The sequence below is a fragment of the Bos javanicus genome, chromosome 19 (assembly GCF_032452875.1).
Source record: "Bos javanicus breed banteng chromosome 19, ARS-OSU_banteng_1.0, whole genome shotgun sequence".
NCBI lineage: Eukaryota > Metazoa > Chordata > Mammalia > Artiodactyla > Bovidae > Bos > Bos javanicus.
The window spans coordinates 41,953,916-41,975,361 of record NC_083886.1 but is presented as its reverse complement, the minus strand read 5'-3'; the positions used below and the strand labels follow the sequence as shown (position 1 = coordinate 41,975,361).

The window sequence follows — 21,446 nt, the reverse complement described above, 5'->3', positions numbered from 1 at the left end:
CAAGAGCAGGCCTGCGCGCAGAGCCAGAGTCCAGGCCTGTGTCCCCTCCCCGGACTCTCCCCCCATCACCAGGCTGCCTGTGGGGCCCTCCCCTGCCCCGGCCCCTCCCCACAAAGGGAAGCACCATGCAGCCTGGCCAGCGGTGAGGGGAGGGGGTGCTCCTCCCAGTCCCTTCTCTCAGAGGCACTGGATGGGGTGGGCTGGAGGTGGGGTGCTGTTCTCAGTAGACCAGCCATCCCCACCAAATGTTGAGAGGTTTGTTTACCCGCCTCCAGCCTCCTTGTCCAGTGCTTGGAGCTATTTATAAGGCCCTCAAAGGCAGAGCACAGGAGGGGGCGTGAGGGGCCAGAGGACAGCATTGTCTCAGCTCTCCACACTCCAGGCCACCCCCCAACACAAAACACAACCACGGTGATTAGCCTACTGGCCTTTCATCCTCAAGCCCCCTTGTCCAGCAGGTCCCCCTTGTCTGGAGGAAACCTGGCTGCTGAGGAAGAGATGTGCCCAGAGGCCCAGCCTTGGGCCTGCCGCCCTCCACGGCCCCCTCCCACGGCGCTCCCCGACCCCACTTACTGGCTGGGGATGGCGTGCTATAGCCGCTCACTGGAAGCTGGTGCTGGAGAGTGGTCAGAGCGCCTGGCGGGGAGAGTCCACCCAGCATGGGGGGGAAGAAGAAGGCGTAGGGGGGCACCGGGTACCCATTGAGGTGCCCTCCCCCAGGTGTTGGGCAGGAGCTGCTGTTGCTGGCCATGCCAGGCGGCCACAGTCAGAAGCGCAGGCAGACAGTCTGGCGGGCTTCAGGCCGCCTCTCCTCGGGGCATGGGGCCTGGGCCCAGAGGGGGCTTGGGCGGTCAGCCCACCCCCCCTTCCGTCCCGGAGCTGCAGTCCAAGGCCAGCAGGCTAATCTCAGGCTCCTGGCACCCCCACTCTAGGGGGGGCCGGTGGGCTGGGGGACGTCCCAAGAGCCAGTCCTTTGGTCAAGCGGTTCTGCGAGCTGGCACTTTCCCGGGAAGGTCCAGAGCGGGCCCTCAGGATGCCGAAAAGGAAGCCTCTCCTGGGTGGGCCCCAGCTAGGCGGCTGTGGGGGCCATGTCCCGTGATGCTGCAGAGAGAGAAAAGACAGGTGAGTGGGCACCGAGGAGCGGGCTCACGGGCATTCCCCGTGGAGCTCCCCAACCTGGGCAGCCGGAGATTTTCCCGTGGCACCCGGCTGAGCAGACAGCTGGCACCATGCCTGGCTGGCAGAGACAGCCTGGGAGTAAGGCCCAGACACTGCTGGGGGTGGCAGGACAGCACAGCCAGGCTGGGGAGACGGGGACAGAGCCCAGAGCGAGGAGGGCCTCTCACCCACAGTCCTGAGAGCAAAGCGTCCACGCTGCCATGCCACCCTGGAGGATTCCTGCAGCAGAGAAAGGCAGCTGGCCCTCCTTCCCCCAAAGCAGGTTACCTGAGGTCAAGACACAGAGAACGTGTGCTTGAGAGGAGGAGGGAGGGGGAGGAAAAGCCGCTTCCCTAAAGCATTGGCACTTCTCAGAAAAATGACTCCTAAGCCAGGGGGCCTTGCTTACACCACTTCCCCCCCAAATCCAAGCCCAAGCACCCCAGATGGGTTTGTCCCACAGACCCGTTTACATACCTACAAATAGGGAAATGGGAGCTGAGACTCCTGAGTGTCACCTCCATTGCCTAACAGCATGATGGGATGGGGGTGAAGAGTGTGCCAGGGACTACCTAGCATGGAAGCCCCCTACTCTCCTCGCCCACCATGAAGGAGCAAGGGAAACTGAGCTCAGACTTCACCCACATCCTCTGCCTGCAGAAGCAACCTCCCTGGAGGGAGTGGGAGGTGAGCAGAAGATGAGAGCCCAGATGCCCCCACCACCATCAGTGTATACACAGATCCACACCCTGTTTGAACAGCTGGGGCCTGAGGATACACAAAGATAACACCACAGGTAGCAAGAGACAGAGGTGAACCCAGAAATTCCACGACACAGTGAGACAGGCAGCAACAAGAGCAAAGAAAGAGACAGGAAGAGAAGCATCCACGAGAGGCCTAGGAGGATATGTATAAACAGTATCAATAACCATGCATGTATTTATATATGACTGTGTGTGTGTGTGTGTGTGTACACACACACACACACACACCTGTGACACATATGAAAAAGCAAAGAGAAACACGGCTAATCAAAGCCACAATGAGATACCATTTTGCATCCACCAAGATGGCTATAATCAAAAAGACTGATACTAACAAGCAGGTGAGGATGCGGAGAAACTGAACCTTCATACATAGTAGGCAGGAATGTAAAATGGTACAGCTGCTTTGGAAAACAGGCTGGCAGTTCTTCAGGAGGTTAAACACAGAGTAATATGACCCAGCAATTCCACTTCTAGGTATCTACCCAAGAGAAGGTAAAACATTAAGTCCACACAAAAACCTGTACATGGATACAAACCTTCATACCAACACTCCTTATAGCCAAAAGAGTAGAACCCACCCAAAGGTCCATCAACAGATGAACGGATAAATAAAATGCTGTACATCCATACAATGGAATAGTATTCTGCCATAAAAGGAACAAGACACTGCGACTTCCCTCGTGGTCCGTGCTCCCAATGCAGGCAGCCTGGGCTTGATCCCTGGTCAGGGAACTAGATCCCACATGCTGCAACTAAGAGCTCCCATGCCACAGCTGAAGATCCCACACAAGGCGACGAAGATTAAGGATCTCGAGTGCTGCAACCGAGACCTGGCGCAGCCAAATAAATAAATGAATGAATATATTTTAAAAAGGGACAAAGTCCTGATATATACATCATGGATAAACCGTGAAAACATCCTGCTAGTTGTAAAAGACCACCTGTTGTATGATTCCCTTTATATGAAATGTCCAAAACAGGCAAATCTAAAAAGGCAGAAAGTAGCTTGTGGTTAGTTACGGGGTGGGGGGGGGTGTGGGTGTGGGTTTGAGGGAAATGGGAAGTGACTGCTGAATGGTACGGGGGCTCTTTCTAGAGTGATGAAAAATTTCTACAAGTGAAGGTGGTGATGGTTGCACAACTCTGTGACTATAGTAAAGTCACACTCACTTATACACTTTAATAGGTGAATTTCATGGTATACAAATTACATCTCCATAAAGCTGTTAAGGGGAGGAAGGGAAGAGAAAAGAGAAGAAAAGAAAACAGGGCCAGAGAGACTCAAAATAAGGATGGCCTCCAACCCCTTCCTCTCCAGGCTCAGGGCATAATACCATGTTCCAAGCTCCAGGCTCCAGGCTCAGACCTGGAGTCCAGGGGACACGCATTGGCCAGCATTTGGCCAAGAACGATGCCTGAGATGGAGGAGTTCTGCCAAGGCCACTGTGGACGAGGCCAGGACTTCTGGGCCCAGCTGGGCGAGCCACCCAGCCTGTGACTGTGTGGGGCTGAGGGGGGAGGTGGGGACAGGTACTTGCAAGGGAGGGGGCAGCTCCCCAGGAGTGAAATCTGGACCTTGTTAATGACCATGATTTTTATTTTTACTAATTATGACCTCCTTAGGGCCTCTCTTACTCCTGAATGAGGTGCCCCCTTCCTTCCCCAGGCCCCCGCCGATTCCCTCCCAGGCAGAGAGGCTGACGTCAGAGGAACAGGGGCCCCACCCATTGGGCCAGCTGCCACCCTGGCCCCCCTACACACCCCTGAGGGGCCCCGCACAAGGGGAACTCGAGCCAGCACGAGAAGGAGGGACTGGCTGAGCCTCAGTAGTGTTGACAGTCAGACCCTCACACACACACACACACACACACACACACACACACACACACTTGCAGGCACTTACACGCAGAGTTCTAGGGAAAGCGTCCGGTGGGCAAGGGCACGTTTGCACACCCAGCCTGTGTGCGTGCAGACATGCATGTGGCACATGAGGAGGGGGAACCCAGACACATGATCCCCCACACCTAGGCTCCACACACAATGAAGCTGGCTCCAGATCTGCGTGCATGGCCCAGGACACAGCTCCTCACAGACACACAACCACAGCCTCACGGTCTCCCAAACTGTACTTTGCCTGGTCCTCACCCAGCCAGGCTGGCCTCTGCACCTGCCTCCCTGTGGGCCAGCCCAACAGCAGCAGGGTCCACACACACAGAGAAACACTCCAGTAGATTCAGGTCCATAGGGGGGCCTACCTCCCGAGGTGAAGCCCAGGAAGCCATTCACTCCAGACTCCAGGCCTCCTGACTGAGCTTTTGAAGGGTGGGGGCAGATTCAGTCTGGACCCTCTGGAGCCCACCCTTGACCCCAAAAGAGACTAACAGCTACCTTAATATGCCTCAACTCTGCCCCTGAGAAGTCTGAAACTGGACCATACTTCAAACCTCACTCACAGATACACACCCCAGGGAGAGGCTGGAAGGCGTCCCCCACCCCCATCAGAGCTTCACCAAAGGAGCTCAGCCTGCAAACTTCAATGCAAAGTTACTCAACTCCCTGGGGAAGGCCTTGAGTCAAGGGAGGGGGTAAAGGTCACAGAAATGGGCCAAGGGCCAGGCTGGCCAGGGAACAGGGATGGGCAAGGGCAGGGATGAGGGGGGGTGGGGCCAAAGAGCACAGGCTTGGCCTCAATAGGTTTCTCTGGAACCATGACCACCCTCGGGGAGATGCCTGGGCCCTGGGCCCAGGCACCCAGGGGTGGAGAAGACACTGTCAGAGAATTGAAACCAGCACCAAAGAAAGGGAAAACAAATTACCCACATCCAACCTCCACCCTGTGCCTGCCACCTCCACTGCCCACGGGCACCCTCCCTCGAGGGAGGGAAAAACCACAGGCCCTCACCTCCCATACACCTACCTCAGCCTCAGCACAGCACAAAGAGGGTGGGGGGAGGGCTGGAGCACTGACCACCAGCCAGGCACCCCTGACCGCTGGGGACTCCCCCGCCCTCGAAGGTGCCAGGATCCCTTCCCCAGCGTCAGGAGTCCCAGCCCCCCGTTCCTTAGGTCCCCAGAGTCTCACATCTAGAGAGAGACAAAAGTTGGCCAAGCTGTGAAGACAGCAGAAAGAACCAAAGGTTTTGAAGGGTCAAATCTCAGCTCTGCCACTCTGGGTGACCTTAGACAAGTCACTTAACCTCTCTAAGCATCTGTTTACTTGCCTGTGAACTGCCTACCTCAACAACTGGCTGTGTGATTTCAGAGATAAAAGTCCTGGAAAGTACCTAGCACAGTGCCTGGCACACAGGAGGTGCTGGGCAACGGGGTCCCCTGCTTCCCCATCTGCCAGCGCCTCCTCAGTGCCTCCCTGGCCCATGTGTCTGCACTCCCCTCCTTCTCCCCAGCCAGGGCTAGTATCTGCTGACGGGGCTGGGCGGGAAAATTACCCATTTTCCAGGGTCTGTTTCCCCCCTAGACCAAGGAGCGGAATGTAGGGAGAGGAATACTTGGGGTGTGGGTGGAGGCCTGACCACAATCCTTTCCCAAATTCCCTTCTTTCGTTTCACAAACCAAAAAAGGGAAACCTTTGGATTTGGGGAGCGGAGGAGGGGAAGAGAAATAGTTGATTTATTTCCCTGCCCTCAGGGAAGGGCAGCCAGGGGTCCCCAAACCCAGCCGGCCTTGTCCTCCTCTTCATCTGCTTCTCCTCTCTGTTCCCAAGTTCCCCCACAACTAAGGCTCCTAAGGAACAGAGGCCAGGCAGTTCTGGATAGGCTGAGAGAGAAGGGGATAAGGATTGAGGAGCTTAAAAGAAGGGGCGACAGGGGCTTTCCTAAGCATTCTAGACAGTCAATGAATCATATGCAAATGACACCCAAAGCTCAAGCTCAACTTGGGGGTGGGGGGCAGGGAGTCCAGCCCTGGCAGAAGCAAAGACCCAGTCTCTCTGAACCCCCTTCCCCTGCCAGGAGCTGGCAGGGCAGGGCAGGGCGGGACAGGGCAGATTTCAAACCAGAACAGTGGGCTGGAACTATTTATAAACTTTCCAGGAAAACACACACACACACATACACACACAAAGCCACAACCTCTCCCCCTCCCCCATACTTCTCAGATCAGCAAAGTAATGAACATTACTTCTTTTTCGCCCTTTTCCAGGGGCCCCTCTCTCTTCCCGGCCATGCGCGTCCTCTGTTTACCTTTTGCTCACCCGGCTCTAGGCTGCAGGAAGCCGGCAAGACCAGCCTCATTTTGAAAGAGACCACCCCAGGCAGGGCAGAGGAGGATCGGCTGGGTGAGGCTGGGACAAGTGGAGGGCATCTCTTTCCCCACCAGTCCTCAGAAGCCCAGGCCTGCCTCGCCAGAGCTAGGAACTGTTTGAAAACCTGCCCCAAGCGCTTGCAGGGCACATCACTGGAGACAGTTAGGGGAGACCTGAAGTCCAGAGGCTGGCCTCAGGATGCTACCACTGCCCGACCCCACCCCTGTCTCAAGTTGCAGTACTTACTCCCAAAAAGTGGGTCTCACGTCTCCCCAACTTGTACCCCCCGGCCCAAGCTTCTGCCCCAGCCTCACTGGGCTGCCTGATGTCCACAGGCCATGCTCCCCATGTGACTGAATCCCAGGCAGAAGGCAATTGGATAACTCAAGCCCAGGACAGGCCAGGTCTGCAAGAAGGAAGTGGGGGGGCATCTCTGCCAGTCAGGGCAGTGTCCCAACTCTTGCACCTCCAGGGACTGCACCCCAGAGGCCCCTGGGAGATGTGACTGGGGCCTCCAAAGCCCAAGGTGACTGGGGGACCCGTTCAGAATCAGAGCTGAAGCCTCCCACCCAGTCTTCTCTCGGAGCAGAGAGCAGGTGAAAGGGCAGGGGGCAGCTCAGGCCTCAAGGAGAGGGACTGGCCCACGGGGAAGGAAGAAAACAGGAAGAGGAAGAGATGAGGCTGCTGAGGCCACAGCCAGACCACAGGAGTGTGTGGACCACACAGAGGCAGCTCTGTCCGGGTGGAGGACCAAAGGGGCACAGACAAAAGGGGACCCCCCCCAGCTTGGAAACCACCGTCTTGTCTTCACAACCAGCCTGGCATGGGGCTTTCCCCACCCCCACCTTGGCAGCTGCCCCCTCACCACTGTCTCCCCTCTCCGCAGGGCAGGAAGTACAACTATCACAATGCGGGGGGCAGGGGGAGGTGGGGGTGAACACAGAGAGCAGAAGGTGTGTAGGTGTGTGTGTGTGTGTGTGTGCGTGCGCAGGTATAGGTGTTGCGTAGATGTAAGGCTATAGCAATCTACCCTGCTAACTCCTCAGCCCTGCCCCAGCCCTGGGAGTGCCAATTCTGAATCTGAGGGCAGAAAGACTGTCAGCAGCACACAGTGCTACGAGGCCCCCTCTCAGCATCCCTCCCTAGGGACCGCACTGCAGGGAAGCTGGGAACGCCCCCCCTCCTGCCTCAGGATATCCTTTTGGCTCTGACCCCAGACCAGGCCTGAGTCAGACTGTGCCCCGCCCCATACCCCTCTATCCAGCAACCCCCCAGGAACTTCCTACTCCACACTCGCCTACTCAGTTGGGGTTGGAACTAGAGGGAATCTCTTCCCCTACTTTAGCCCCCTCCGAACAGAGAAGCCCACCAGGGGGTGGGGCAGATGGTCACAAAGTCCCACGACCTGCCCCTTCAGCTGAGGGCCCGTGGGATCAGGGAGAAGTGGATGCAGGCTGTGTGCAGAGGCAAGAGGAGGCGCTGCAGAGCACCACCTCCCCACCTCCAAATCACACAAAACCGGGGATCCTGCCGGGGCCCTCCCTACTCCAGCCTGGACCCCAAGAAGCCGCAGGAACTCCCTGGGGAAAGCAGTTTCCATGAGAACACAGGATGGGAGAAGGTTCCGAAGGGAAAGAGGACAGGAGCAGACGTTCCTAGAACGGGAGTCTTTCTAGGCCAGCGGGACCCCCAGGTGGAGGTCTGCACAACTAGTCAGACTCAGTCAGCCACAGCCAAGCGCAGCCAGACGTGGTCACAGTCTCCTCGACACTCAGTCTGACTGGGTGGCTGCGACTCCTTCCCACAGACAGAAGTCTGGGGGGCCCTGGGGGATCTGGGGCATCAGAGACCACACACACTCAGCCTGAAACAGCCCCCTGGGCAGGCCCCCTCCAACCCTCCCGCAACTGTGGGCCTAGAGGGAGGGGCAGTTTGCTCCCCACAAGAGCCAGGGTAGTGCCCAAGGCGGCCATCTCCATGGCAACCAACAACAAACATCCCGGGAACCACAGTGGGACAGGAAGTGACAGTCACGTGACGGGAAGACAGTTTTTTTTTTTTTCAGTGGGGGGTGATGAAGCTTGTTAGCAGTCCCCCGCCCCGGGGGAATCAGCGGTCCCCTAAGTTTACCCCACTTGGAACTGGAGGAAAGGGGGCAGCTGGGAAGGTGCACCCCACACTGCAGTGTGCGCAGTTGGCCGCAGGGCTGATGGGCCCTCCCTCCCTGCCTGCCACTCATGGTTCTCCCCGCTGGGTCCCCCTCCCTTCCACTTCCTGCCGTGACTGGAGATCAGAGAACTCCCCACCACAGCTTCCCCTTCTCAAGTCTCGATTCCTGGGCTGAAGGTTTCACTGTGGGGCGAGGGACACAAGGAAGGAGGGCTGGGGACCTGCGGTAGGACCCGGGGGACAGGAGCTCCAGGGGAGGGGCTGGGAGGGAGCTACTCCAAGGGAGGTGTGTACACACAGGCGCACCAAGAGTGGGTCACCGTGACATACCACCAGGCGCAGTGACACAGACTGCCTGACCTCAGGCAGCTCTGGGTGGAGGGGAGCAGAGCCACTGGATCTGGCACGCCCCACTCCACCCTGGTCCTGAGCCTCCAGGTTCATCTCAGGCGTCTACTGGCCTCCAGGCAAGCAAGGTCCCAACGGTGCCCAGCCCACACCACCTCTCCCCTGCGTTCTGTGCTGAGGAATCCCCCTCCCAGCTCCAAGGTGCCCGCCCAGACGAGGGCACCTTGACCGGAGGTGGGGGGAATGGAACCTCCCGCCACCCCCCTCCCCTTCTCTGCAGATGTCCCAGACTATATTTAGCCCAAACCGGGCGGCCAGCCAGACCCAGACTCCCCACTGGCCCGGAGCTGAGCTCCCAGTTTTTATGCAATTAAAACATTAACAGAGAACCACCCCCATCCACACACCCCACCACCACCCCCCCAGTCCAGCCAGAGCAGCAGAGCTCAGAAAATTTGAACATGGGCAGCCCAGCTCTGCAGCCAGGGAAGGGGGTGGGGGTCATCGGGCAAAGAGCAATAAATTCATCCCCTTGCCCATCTCCCAGGCCCTACCCCCACATGCAGGACAGGCACATCATCCATGAGATCAGGTTGACACTTGGGAGGGGAGGGGAGGCTTTCCTGGTTCCGGGGCCCGGCCGGAAGGGAAAGGCATACCCAGTGGGTGGGGGGGTTGCCTGGCTGCAGAAATTCCACCTGTCATTTTGCAGCCCCCCTCCCCGGCCAGCTCCAGTTACAGGGCTGGGGGTTGGCAACAGGTGCTGGCCAGGCTGGCAGCAGACTAATCCCCACTCGTTCCCCAGGCTGACAGTGGTGCCTGGAGGTCCAGGCAGGGGCCCTGGCCAACAGGATGCTGGGTAGAAGAAGGAGACATTGCTGCCTGGGGGCGGGGTGGGGGGAGCCCAGACCCCTCCTGTAAGACCTGGCCCCCTGGACTCTGCGTGCTGGAAGGTCTGGCGAAGGCAAGGAAACCTTAGTTCCATAGCACCTATTTCATTTCCCCAAGATGCCAGGCAGGCGGGCTAGAGTGTGGGAGGTCTGTCTGCCTGCCTCTTCCTCCTCCTCCTCTCCAAATTCCAGGAACAGGCAAGGGAGGCTCCAGTTGCGGAGAGAGCGAGCGAGCAGGCGGTCCCAGCTGAGAGGGAGGAGGGGCTGGGACTGGAGCGGGAGGCAAGATCCAGACGAAGCAAGAGACACCCACACCCAAGCCAGACGGGACAGGCACACCGACACTGACACGTTCTCACACTCTGGGCCCACTCCTCGTGCGCCGCCCACTGCGCAGGGACACCCAGACTCCCGCAGCCAGTCCTGCCAATCTCCAGAACACTCCCTGGACACACACAGAGATCCGGGACTTCGCCCCCACCCCACATCCCCCCACAGACTCTGTGGGCTCCACACAGCAGCCAGAGGGTGGAGAGGGGAACAGAGGGAGGAAAGACAGCAGGCGTCAGAGAGGACGTGTGGCCAAAACCCTGGGAATTGGGGTATCAGTTGCCACACTCCGTTTCCAAAACCCAGTAAGTCAAGACAACCCTGGCCATCTTGCCAGGGGCCTGCCAGCTTCCCACACTCCCCAAACCACCACCACCGGGAAGGGTGTGGGGTGCTGGGCGAGAGGAGATTTACTCATCGCATTGGGGTGGGGGGGAGGATAGGATTACCTTCCCCAGACGCCCATCACCCCTGAACCCAGACAGTGCTCCAAAATGGAAGCAGAGTCCCAAACTCACCCACTCATACAGCCCAGTCAGGGTCCTGCCCTGTCCATGCTACCCAGAGAATAGGGAACAGGGCACGAAGGTTTTATCTGGGGGCAGGCCCCACCCTGTCACAGAATTCTGTGGACCATCCACCTAAGACCCTCTAGTCTGATCAAGGAGTGGGGAGGGGGTTGGGGGGCGCTCCCTGAGGGCAGACAGAGCCAGGTTCCAAGGACCAAATGATTTAGAGGAAGGGGAGCTTAATTAACTGGGGTCTGGGTCAATACCCCCAAAACAGATCCCAAGGGCCACTCAGACGATGCCCTTTCCCCCCACAATAGACAGGGTGGCAGGAACCACGTCATGGCACATGTGGGTGACTGTGCCCAGCGGGGGAGGCATGGGGGTGATTAGGATGGGGCTGCCCACAGCTAGCTTCCTGCCAGGCGGCCACATGGTTAGGAGTAGGAGGGGGACCAGGGAGGTTTCCCAGAGTGGTAGTAGGGGCATTTAGGGCCAACCTGAAGGGCGGAGATATGGGGGCTATAAAAGGAGGCAGCCAGGATCAAGTTGCTCCAAGCCCAGGGTCTTCTCAGAACTGCCCCTGCGTCTGCACTGCCCTTACCAGTCTGGCGAGGAAAGTCCTGAGGTGCCCACCTCATGTACACTCATTCACACACTCCAAAGCCAAGATCCTCCACTCCCACAGACCTACTCAAGTCTGATACCAGTGACCCCTCTGTCTCAGGACCGGCATGGCCCAGACACCAGGCAGAACTGACGTCCGAGTCCCTCCCAGTGCACCAACATCTTTCATAGTCACAAACTCCCTGACTCCACAATCACCCCCCTCCCCGCCCCCTCCAGCTCCAAAGACTCTTTTATCCCCTCCCCCAGACTCATCTCCACCCCTCACAGGGGAAGCCCCAAGGCTCCAAGCCACCCCCACTGCAACCTGGGGCTTCCCCTGCCCAGCCTCCCCATCAAGCACAAGGCCCCGGAGGAGAGTTTGGGGCTTGAGCCCATTTCCTAGCAAGACCTGACAACCTTACTGAACCACTTCCCCAGAACAACCCTGCCCTGTGACCACTGCAGCCAGCGAAGGGAATGAGAGACATCTCTGAATCTCCTAACTGGGCAACTGGAGGAGGGATGGCAGTCAGGAGTAGAAATGAGTGTTGGGGGTGAGCCCGCAGTGGGTGGAGGTGGGGGGGGGAGTCTCCATCTGAGAACATACACACACATACATGTGCACACATCTTGCAAGAAGAAGGCAATCTGGTTACAGAAGAGGGAGCTGGCATTAGGTGGGGGCCAAGGGTACCCCCCTCCATGCCAGCATATGGGCAACCTATCCAAGGTAGGATGAATGGTAGAGACGTGACTCCCAGACTGGGGGGCTTTTCTTATCTGATTTTCACATGAGTTAGTCCCCATCCCCAGCCTGGCACAATGGAGGCATGGCCCCCTTCTCAGGGAGTAGCCTGACAATAAGGCAATGCCCAGAGAGAAGGGGCACTGCCAAGCAGACTTTCCAGCGCCCCCCCTCTCCCACATACACATCTGGCTCGCAGCTTCCTCGCTTTCTGGGTGGCACCAGGTCCCAGACACCCTCAGCAGAGCAAAGACGACCAATCTGTGCCTTCCTCCCTACGCCCCCAAATGCTTCCACAACCCCACAGTGCCACCAGATTCAGAGACATCCCTCCCCTGGCTGCACTGGCTCCTGTCCCCAGTTCTGACGGCTCCCCGCACTCCACGGGGGACACCAGCTGAATGGGCCCCGCCCCCCAACCGGCTGCCTCTGGTGGGGGTGGGCCCCAGGGCTGATTTTCCCCAAACCACAGGGCGGCTCAGATAACAGGAGAAAAAGGAGGGGGCTAGTCCCGTTGGGCATCCGATCTCTCCCCAAACAGGTTTCAAAGTCTTTTTGTTTTACTTGTTTGTGAAAAGAAAAGCGAGAGAGGGCAGGAGTTCCCAGCGTGGGTTCTGCCACAGCTCGGCCGCCGGAGACACGCGCGGCAGACGGCCCCAGACATCTCCCGGCTGCGCGCGAAGACACCGGAGCAGACAGACGCACAGACGGGGCTCTCCCACCCTGAGCACGGCGGCGGGTTGGGAAGCCCAGGAAACCCCAGGTTCCCGTCGGAACTCGCCCGGCACCGGGTCCCCGCCCGCGGGTGCTATCAGGAACAGGCCAAGGGGCCCCGATGTCTGCGCGAGGCGGAGGCTCTCCAAAATCCCCAGGGGAGAGGTTACCTCGCAGTAGGGGGAAGCAATCCGTCCGGGTCACCCGCGGGCACAGCGTATGCCCTGACCCTGAGCCTTGGAGCCGCTCGGCGTCAGGGGTTGCGGGGTCCAGGGAGAGGAGCGGTTTGGGGGGCCGTGGCTCAGGGGCGCGGGGCTAAAGCAGCGGCCATGGCGAGTCACGTGCGGAGGCTGAAACTTTACCCGGAGCCCCAGACTGGGGGGGCGGAGGGTACCGAGCAGCGGGGAGGCCCTCACCCTCGGGCCCGCCCCCGCCCGCCCACCGACCAATCACGAGCCAGGGGCGGGCACACAGGATCACGCCCCCCCCCAATAGACCCAGGGAACGGGCGAGTCTTAAAGGAGCCGCGCCTAGCAGAAAGCTCGACCGTGGGAATCTGGGAGAATCCCTCCCTCTGCCCCAAAAGAAGAGATTGAGAGCCAGAACTGGAGTTCTGCGCAAAGAATGGAATGAGGATTCAGTGGAGAAAGGACTGCCGTGTGCGGTATCACACTCCTTTCCCCCCAACCACACACACCCACACTCAGGAGCGAGGATCACGAGCACACACCCTTCACACCTAAACCTGGGTTAGACAGGCGACGACGTAATTTGGAAACACATGCAGAGATTCTGGCCCTAGCGGTCAAGGCTCTGACCCCTTTCATTATAATCTTTCTCCTGGAGCCCCCTGAAAATGAGAGCTGTGTGATCTTGAGCGAGTCGCTTCCTTTCTCTAAATCTCAATTTTCTCACTGGCAAAAAAGGAGTGCAAAGGCATGTAGACCACCTCCAAGCACGGCCCCCTCCTCTTCCCTAAACACCTTTCCAACTTGGGTGGGTCGGAGGAACTCTGGCCCAACCCAACCTTTCAGCAACCCCCAGAACCCTTCCCCCAAAAGAACAGCGATTCTCAGGGGTATTCCAAGACTCGAGCTGGGGGCGCCCAGGAGCACCCCTACATTCTCAGACTCAAGCTTCTCTCTCCTGATCCAGGCTGGAGGAGACAGGAAAACTCGCATTATTGGGGCAGAATCTGAGTCACTCTCCCTCTGCAGAGACCCCAGTCCCCGACACGGCCACAAGCCCCCTCCTAGCCTGCTGCTCCGTTTGAGAGGACCATCTGCCCACTCTAGCCGTCTATGGCGGGAGGGAGGGGCGGGGGGCGGACAGAAAGAGGAATCAGTAAGTGAACACCTCCCTCCAGGTCCTCGGTCAGAGAAGTGGCCACAAGTGCCCCCACAGGACTTCCCACTGTAAGGGGAAGTGCCTACTCCCAGGCCTCCTGTGAGGAGACAGCATGACCCGGCTGGCAGAGCTCTCAAACCCACCGGCCCGACGGTCCCCGCTTTTTAGACGAGGAACCCCAGTCTGCGACGAGTGGACACTAGGTTTAATCCCCGATCGCCCGGCACAGGTAGCACAGCTGGGTCTAGGACTGAGGGATCTCATTGTCTCTCTCCAGCTTTGGGCCCCCAGCCTGTTTGAGGTAGGACAAGCAGGGTCGGAAGGACACTGTGGCCTGAGGTCCGGCGGCGCGGGGAGACAGCGTCCGGGTGACGCTTCCCCAGGCCCCTACCCGCCCGCTGGGCCGGGCTGTCTCCCGCTCCCGTCTGGATTTCCGTCCGCCGGTGCGAACCAGCCCCTCCCGCCCTGTCCCGGCCAGATCCATCCGCAAACATGCGCTCAGCGGGCAGGAATGCGCCAATGGCTCCCAGATGTGCACGCCGACGCTTAACCCCTTGTCCCCCAACTCCCCCCCTCAAAAAAAGGCCTTCTAGCTAGAGTCCAGCCAGCAGCAGGGGGCGCCGCTCAGGGAGGGGACTCAGTGCCAACAGCCCCCCAGCTCGCACAGTCTCCTCCTAGATTCCACTAGTCTAGATTCTGCCAGGTTTCCTTCCCGCGGAGGCCAGAGGGGAAAGATCAAGGACACTAAAATGTATCGTGCACTTTGCGCACAGGCATACTGCCTCCCACGAAGGGGGGCCTTCACGTACACCTGCCAGCACATGGGGTGAGGTTCACTCGCGCACATGGGGATGCAGGTGTGCAAATGCACACTCAGGACATCCAAATATGCACAAGCATGTGCACATTAGCACACACACATATGCACACATATGTATACACACAGAATTTGCACATACAAGACAGGCATTTGTGTACCCACAAGGTCATGAAGCAGAGGGGAGGCACACTCCTGAAAAGACAGAGCAGGAGACCCACATGCAGATGAGGGTAGAAATTCATGCACCCACAAACCTGCTCCCCACAGAGGGCAGACACTCACGCACAGAAAATTGACATCCATGTGTACAAGCACACAGCCGCACACTTTAGGGCACTGCCTCACTGCTGAGTTGAACTCCAGCTCTGCAGGACCCACTCCAGGGTCCCCACCCCCACCCTCCAGGGACTCCCACGCAAGAAGGAGAAGTGCTCTGGGGCCAAAGGAGGGACACAGTCCCAGGGACTCCTCACTCTAAAAAAGACGCCCCTTCTTGGGGCCTAGCCTTCCCCTCTGGCAGGCAGAGGAGATGGGCTGCGGGAGGAGCCTGAGCAGCTGATTTCCCAAGACAGGCATCCCTCTCCCAACTGGAGGAAATCTGAGAAAATCCAGATAGGTGTGGGGCCAGTGACAGCCTCAGTCAGACAAAGGAGATACAAAATAGCTGTGAAACACCCTGAGAGAGCCTACACTTCCAGCAAAACAAGGCCTCCCTTTCTCTGCCTGTGGGGAACTCTTGAAGAATAGCATCACTAGTAATCTGAACAGAGGATGGGAAATACTGCCCCCGCAAGACCACCTGGATGCAGGTGGGGTGGAGATGTCTGCTGGAACCTGAACCGACCCCACCAGACTCCTCTCCCCCTCACTAGCTGCTCAGCTTATCCCCCTCAACCCCCCTCATGGCCCCACCCATCTCACTTTCACAGTCCTGGAGAGTCATCCAGGGCAAGGCTCCTGCTTACATTGTACAGATGAGGAAACTGAGGCTCAGAAAGGGAATGGCCCTGCTCAAGGTCATCGAGCTTGTCAGTGGCAGAGCTAAGAGCTGAGATTTAAACTCACAACCCCTCCTCAACCCCCCATTTATCCTGAATATATTTCCATGCAGCACCCTGCTCCCTCTTCCTTCATCCCCCAACAGAGCACAGGGCAGAAACACCAGCCTTGCCTGGCTCTGCAGATTTGTGGGTGGGGACAGGACATGCTAGAGAGAGATCAGAGAAGATGCTGGGGGCTACATACATAGCCCCCCAACCTCACCCCCAAGCTCAGTGCCCACCTGCCCAGCAGGCACGGCCAGTGACTCAGCTGCATCCGGGGGAGATGCCAGGGCAGTGACTCACCTACCGAGAAGAGCTGAGCCTGGCACCTTGCCAGCCCCAGGACAGAAGTGACTTAGTCACCGAGACTGTGATACCCAGCAGACACAGCCCAGGGATTGGGGACAGGGGCAGGCCATGTCCTCCATGGTTATCTGCATCCCTGATGAAGAACAGGCATCCTGGGGCAAGCCGTGGCGCTACCCACCCCTGAACCCTTACTACTGCCCACATCCACCATGACAGGCCCTGCTTCCATGCAGACAAGTTTTCTGAGACCCCTGGGCTGCCCTGCCCCTCCCCTGAATGAAGCCTGCCCCTTGCCCATCACTCACCACCCACTCTTTCCCCGGCCCCACCTCCTCCTGCCACCCAAGTTGTACCCAGGCTGTGAGTCTCCTTTAACGTGTCTTGGCAGCACCTCCTGCCCCCACAGCCCCTCTTCCCCCCGCCATACACATATGCACTCATACACATTTCTGCCAGCCCTGCTTCTGCCAGCAGCTGCTGAAGTTGTTCAGCGGGAGGGGAATCGGGGTGCAGGGATTGAGTTACCAGAGGCTATGGGGTGGGCTGTCACCCAATCCCTTCCCCAGCTCATCCTTCCCGCTGGATACAGCCTCCCTCACCCACCTGCTCCCCTCCCACCTCTGGCTAGCAGCCTACTGCCCTTTAAGCCCCTCCACCCCCACTCCACCCAAGCTAGAAAATAAATGTTCAAGGGTATTTGTCATGCAAAGACCAGCCCAGGATATGAGAGAGACAGAACAAGAGAGAAGACAGAGACAGACAGACAGAATCATTCCTGTGCCCAGGCTACAGGCACTAGGTGTGTGGATCTCTGTGTATGTTGAGCCAGAAACGGACTGAGTAACTCCCCAAGTCTTGGGAGAGTTGATGGGGCCCAAGGGGAGCCCACAGGCTGAACAACCTCAATCCATTTGCACTATTGATTTCTCATACACTGCAGCCGGCCTGATGAGGGGGGATGATAAATCAGCCCCCCAGAGACATAGAAACTGAGTGGAGAGAGGGGGAGGGGCCCCTGCACCACAGTTGGTGGCCCACTGAGACCTGCTTGGTGGGGAGGAGGCGGGCTGAGTGGCAGGAGGCAAGGTGGGGAGTGTGTGTTGGATTAAAGCCTGTCTGGGACACCTCCTTCCAGCTGGATCTGAAGCTGATTGGAAGAAAGAAGGTGATGGACAGAAGCACCTTTAGCTCCCCAAGCAGGGCTCTGAACAACCCCAGAGGGTGCCCTTCACCCTCTGGTCTACAGAATGGCGCCCCCTGCAGCTTTGCAACATGCTGGCCCCTGGGATGAGGCTCAACTCAGGGACCACGTATCTCTGCTGAACTTTCTCCCCCACCTCTGGGCCTCAGAGGGCTCACTTCTGACTGTGATCAGAAGCCAGTAGCAATCTCCCTGCTCCCACCCCCTTCCTTTGTTGGGTGGATTGGCAAACAACCCCTGTGGCCTAGGCGTGGCAGGACGGGGGCTCACAAAGGGCTCTGTATCCTAGTCCTTGGTCGGTCCCCAACTCCTCCTGGGACTGTGGGCACAATCCCCCACCCTCGCTGGGTCCCTAAAATGGGGTTAGGCCGGATGCCCCTTTTCGAAGGTGTCTCCAAGCTCCCGGCGAGCCAGCCTGTGAGACTGTTGGAACCAGCCCAGCACCTCGATTCACACCAGTGGCCACAGGCCACCTAAACAAACCCCAACCCTGACCTCCTTCCAGCCTGGACACAGACTCTCTCCACACACGGTGGAGACTTATAAACAAACCAAGCTGGGGTTTACCAAAGACCCTGCATAAACAAGCAGAGAGGGAAAGAGACCAGGAGCCTGGCCAGGCCCTACTTGCTGCCGGACGGACAGACAGACAGACAAGGTAGCACAGCCCAGTTGGGGGAGGGGCTGTGACGAGAAAAACAAAGGGCGCAAGGGGCCTGGATTGGGGTTCCAAAGCCCCCAGTGACGGGCTGTATGTCCACGGGCAAATCACATCCCCTCTTTCCCGCTCTGTAGGGCAAACGGATGGGCCAGGTGCCTCCAAAGCCCCTTCTGGTTCTCTTGGGATAGAGAGAGCCCTGGGGGTCCCCAGGACTCCCCGCCCAGTCCAGCCCATCCTCTGGTCAGGCCCTCTTCTCAAGGCCCTTCCCCTGCCCGCCACACCTCCACACCTCCTCCTTACTCTGTCTACTGCCCCCCTGGCCCTTCCTCACTCCTCCGCCCGCCGGCTTGCCCTCACCTTGGCCAAGCCCCTCTGCCTGCCCCGTGCTTTTCTGCACGTCCCTCCTGCCAGGGGACAGACCAACTAAAAATAGTCCCTGCAGCCTTTCTCGCCCACAGCTGCCCAAAGAGCAGGAAATGAGGGGGGCAGGGAGGCCCATGTCCTGCTCTCCCCCACAAACTCCCAGCCCCAAATCAGGTCCAGCCCTCCAGCCTGGGATGTGTGCCAACTTGGCCATCTCGGGGGCACCCCACACCCCTTCCCTAGGGGGAGGCCTGCCCATAAGTGCCTACAATCTGAGAGCTGTCCTCACCCCACGGGAGGGGGAGAGGAGGCCAGCGGTCTGGAGGGAAACCTTCCCAATTTCTGACAAATCAGTGCCAACCACACTGTGGGCACCGAGAGGGCAGGGCCTGGCTCCACGGACTGGTCTTTTGAGGGCAGAGGGAATCGGTGTGGGGAAGTCTGGGCTGGTTCTCTTCATCCTGGCCCAGCTGGAAGGAAGACAAAATAGTGCCCCAGCCTCAATTATGCCAATCCCCCATTCCCCTAAATGTGTGGGTGCAGACAGAGGGGTTTCGGTAGCCACCCCCAGATGCCATGGGGTAAGAAGCTTTAGAGGAGAGGTCTTGGCTCCCACACATAAAGATGGAAGCCTAGAGGCAAGAACAGGTCATGCCTGCCAGGCTGGGCATATGCTGCCCCCAAGCTGAGTCAGAGGCTGGGAGGGAGGAGCCGGACGCTGGGTGCCAGGGGCTACAGAGCCTCCACCCCTATCCCACCTGGGACTCCTGAACCTCCAAGCCCTGGAAGAAGGCCCTCCCTGCGCAGGAGGAAGGAAACCAGCTTAGCGACTCTCTGGAGGCCTGCAGGGCAGCTCTGCACCAGGAGGCAGGCGGGAAACCCAGGAGTCTTGGCTCCCGGCCCAGGGAGGGAGTGAGAGAAATACCTCGGAGGGGAGGAAACAGCCTGGAGAAAGGCAGACGCAAGTGCCCCCAGCAGCTCCCAGAGGTGACCCTCCAGGAGAAACTGGCCAGAGGGGCTGCAGGGGGAAAGTGAACACATTTCTGAACAAGAAGGGAGAAGAAGGCAGAGCCCCAGGGATGCAGGAAGCAGGGCAGGCCAGCCAGGCTCTCACCTGCTCTCCTCTCCTCCCATCAAAGCCTGTCAGAGTCTGAAGTGCTTATTAAGGGCATGAAATATCAGGGAGGTCCTAGGGGCCTACGTGTGTTCCCCCCCTCCCCTTATCTCCAGACCCCAGCCTGTTTGTTCCTGAGCTTCCCCTGGCACCCCTCCCCTGGGGCCCAGCCAAGTCAGGAGTCAGCAGGCCCAAGGTGGTGCCTGGGAGGCCTGGGCAGTGCCAGGGGCAGCCCTCATACCATCCTCCCACTGGCTTCCCTCCCGCCTGCTCTCGGCCGCCACACATATCTCAGCTGTCGAATCCGATTAGGGCTCCTGCCCAGTGAGCCGGACAAGGAGGCCACTGGGCAGGGGAGAGACAGGGACAAGGACGCTGAGCAGGAACGGCAGGAGGAAGGTGGAGACGGGGCTCAGGGGAGAAGGTGTGGAGCCCCAGAGGACCAGAGAGCTGGTAGCCAGCTATGACCCGCATTAGGGGAACTCTGCAGCCCCTAGGGCAACAACCTGGTTCCTCCATCCCAGAGATGGGCAAGGATGGGGGAAGGAAACTGAAGGCAGAGAGATGACCTAGATTAGAAAAAGAATCCCATCCTGGAACTCTATCCCCGCCCTCCCACCCTGCCACACCCCCACCCACTACCATTTGCAGTGGGCTGTAGGATACATCTTCTAATGAGGTCTTTATGGCTGCATCCCTATCAGGCAAGCCGGGCTTGTTACTAATAGCCATTTTTATAAATTAAGAAACTAGAGGCTTAGAGACCTGTATAAATGCACGTAGTCAAATGAGCGAGCCGAGTCTCAAATTCAGGCCTGATTCTCAGTCCACTGCTCACAAGCAGAATTTACTTTCCTTCCTGGGTCAAGAGCAGAACTGAGTCTGAAGTCACTCCATTATCCACATTTTCCTCCAAAACCACCCCGTAGGGGATCTGGGGGATCATGGAGGAATACAGAACATACCCTACACCTAGATAGAGTGACCAGATAGAGGTGCGCCACCCACCCCCCACACAGAGAGCTAGAGGGGTTCCCTCAAAGTGTGACCTGTCTCTTCCATGGCTTCCCAGCCCAGTCTGCTACACCCAGAGGCTATACACACACTTATACACACGGTTACTCAGACAAGTCATACACCCCTCCTGCCAACCCACCAAACCAGAATGAGATGCCCTAGATCTTCAGAGAACAAGGTCTGTCAGCCCCCCAGAAGAGGGACAAACAAGTCACCCTAAATACTAGGTATCATCCACCTCTCTCCCAGAGAGCCTGCAGGAGGGCAGAAGCCTCAGGGCAACACCAGGAGCTCGAGCTCTGAAAACCAAGGAGCCCAGGGAGCTGGCATGGCTGGGTAGCCTCCCTGATTTGGTCCACACCCCCTTCCCCAGCCATCTGGGCTGATTCTATTCTGGCCTGGGCCACACTCTGGGATCTCTCCCCTTCCATGCATATAGCCACCTCTATCCCAAGCTTATAGATCTTACAACCATATGGTCTACACACACACACACACACACACACACACACACACACAGTGGGTGTGTGTGTGGGGGGGGGCGCTTTTCCATAGGTGTTGAGGTGTTGGCAAGGATGGGAAGGGCTCTAACCTGAAAGAACGTCCCCCCACCCCAGGGAAAGGTCACCCCCAAACCCCTAAAAAGCTCACAATCTCCACTACCCTCCCGCACAGCCTTTGGCCACTCCAACGTGCCATGAGCCTGGAAGCGGGCACTGGGTCTACAAGGAGAGTAGGGATTCGGGGGCAAAGTCCTGGGCTCTTAGGGCTGGAGGGGCGGGGAGGGTAGGCAGGGAGGAAGCAAGAGAGAAATCCCCAGGGAGTCTTGGCTTCCCCAGCGGTCTCCCGGTCCGGCTCCCGGTCACCTTAGCGTGCCAGTTCTCCCCTCGAGGTGAGGTGGGGGAAGGGGGATTAGGAAACACTGCAAAGAAGGGAGCGGGGTCTGGCGCCCGGGCAGACCTTACCCCCACTTTCCATTCTTAGCTGGAGAACGGGAATGCCTGAGGGGCGTGCAGCAAGGGCGCCGGAGGGCGCAGGGGCTCCGAGCTCCCAGGCACCCCTGTGTTCCCA

At 58.6% G+C, this 21,446-nt stretch overlaps 1 protein-coding gene across 4 annotated transcripts in view; it reads right to left on the bottom strand.

The window, feature by feature from the left end:
- Positions 1-21,446, bottom strand: part of RARA (retinoic acid receptor alpha) — a 43,379-nt gene that overhangs the window by 21,674 nt on the left and 259 nt on the right. Inside the window, exons 1-3 of one of the 4 annotated variants that reach the window (XM_061391722.1) lie at positions 12,671-12,755; positions 1,347-1,446; positions 574-1,101 (exon numbers count right to left, since the gene is read on the bottom strand). In XM_061391722.1, coding sequence (XP_061247706.1) covers positions 574-751 — 178 coding nt within the window. In that variant the 5' untranslated portion in view covers positions 752-1,101; positions 1,347-1,446; positions 12,671-12,755. Of the gene's footprint in view, positions 1-573; positions 1,102-1,346; positions 1,447-12,670; positions 12,762-21,446 lie in introns of those variants that run through there. The other 3 variants (XM_061391724.1, XM_061391720.1, XM_061391721.1) reach the window with 3 other exon arrangements.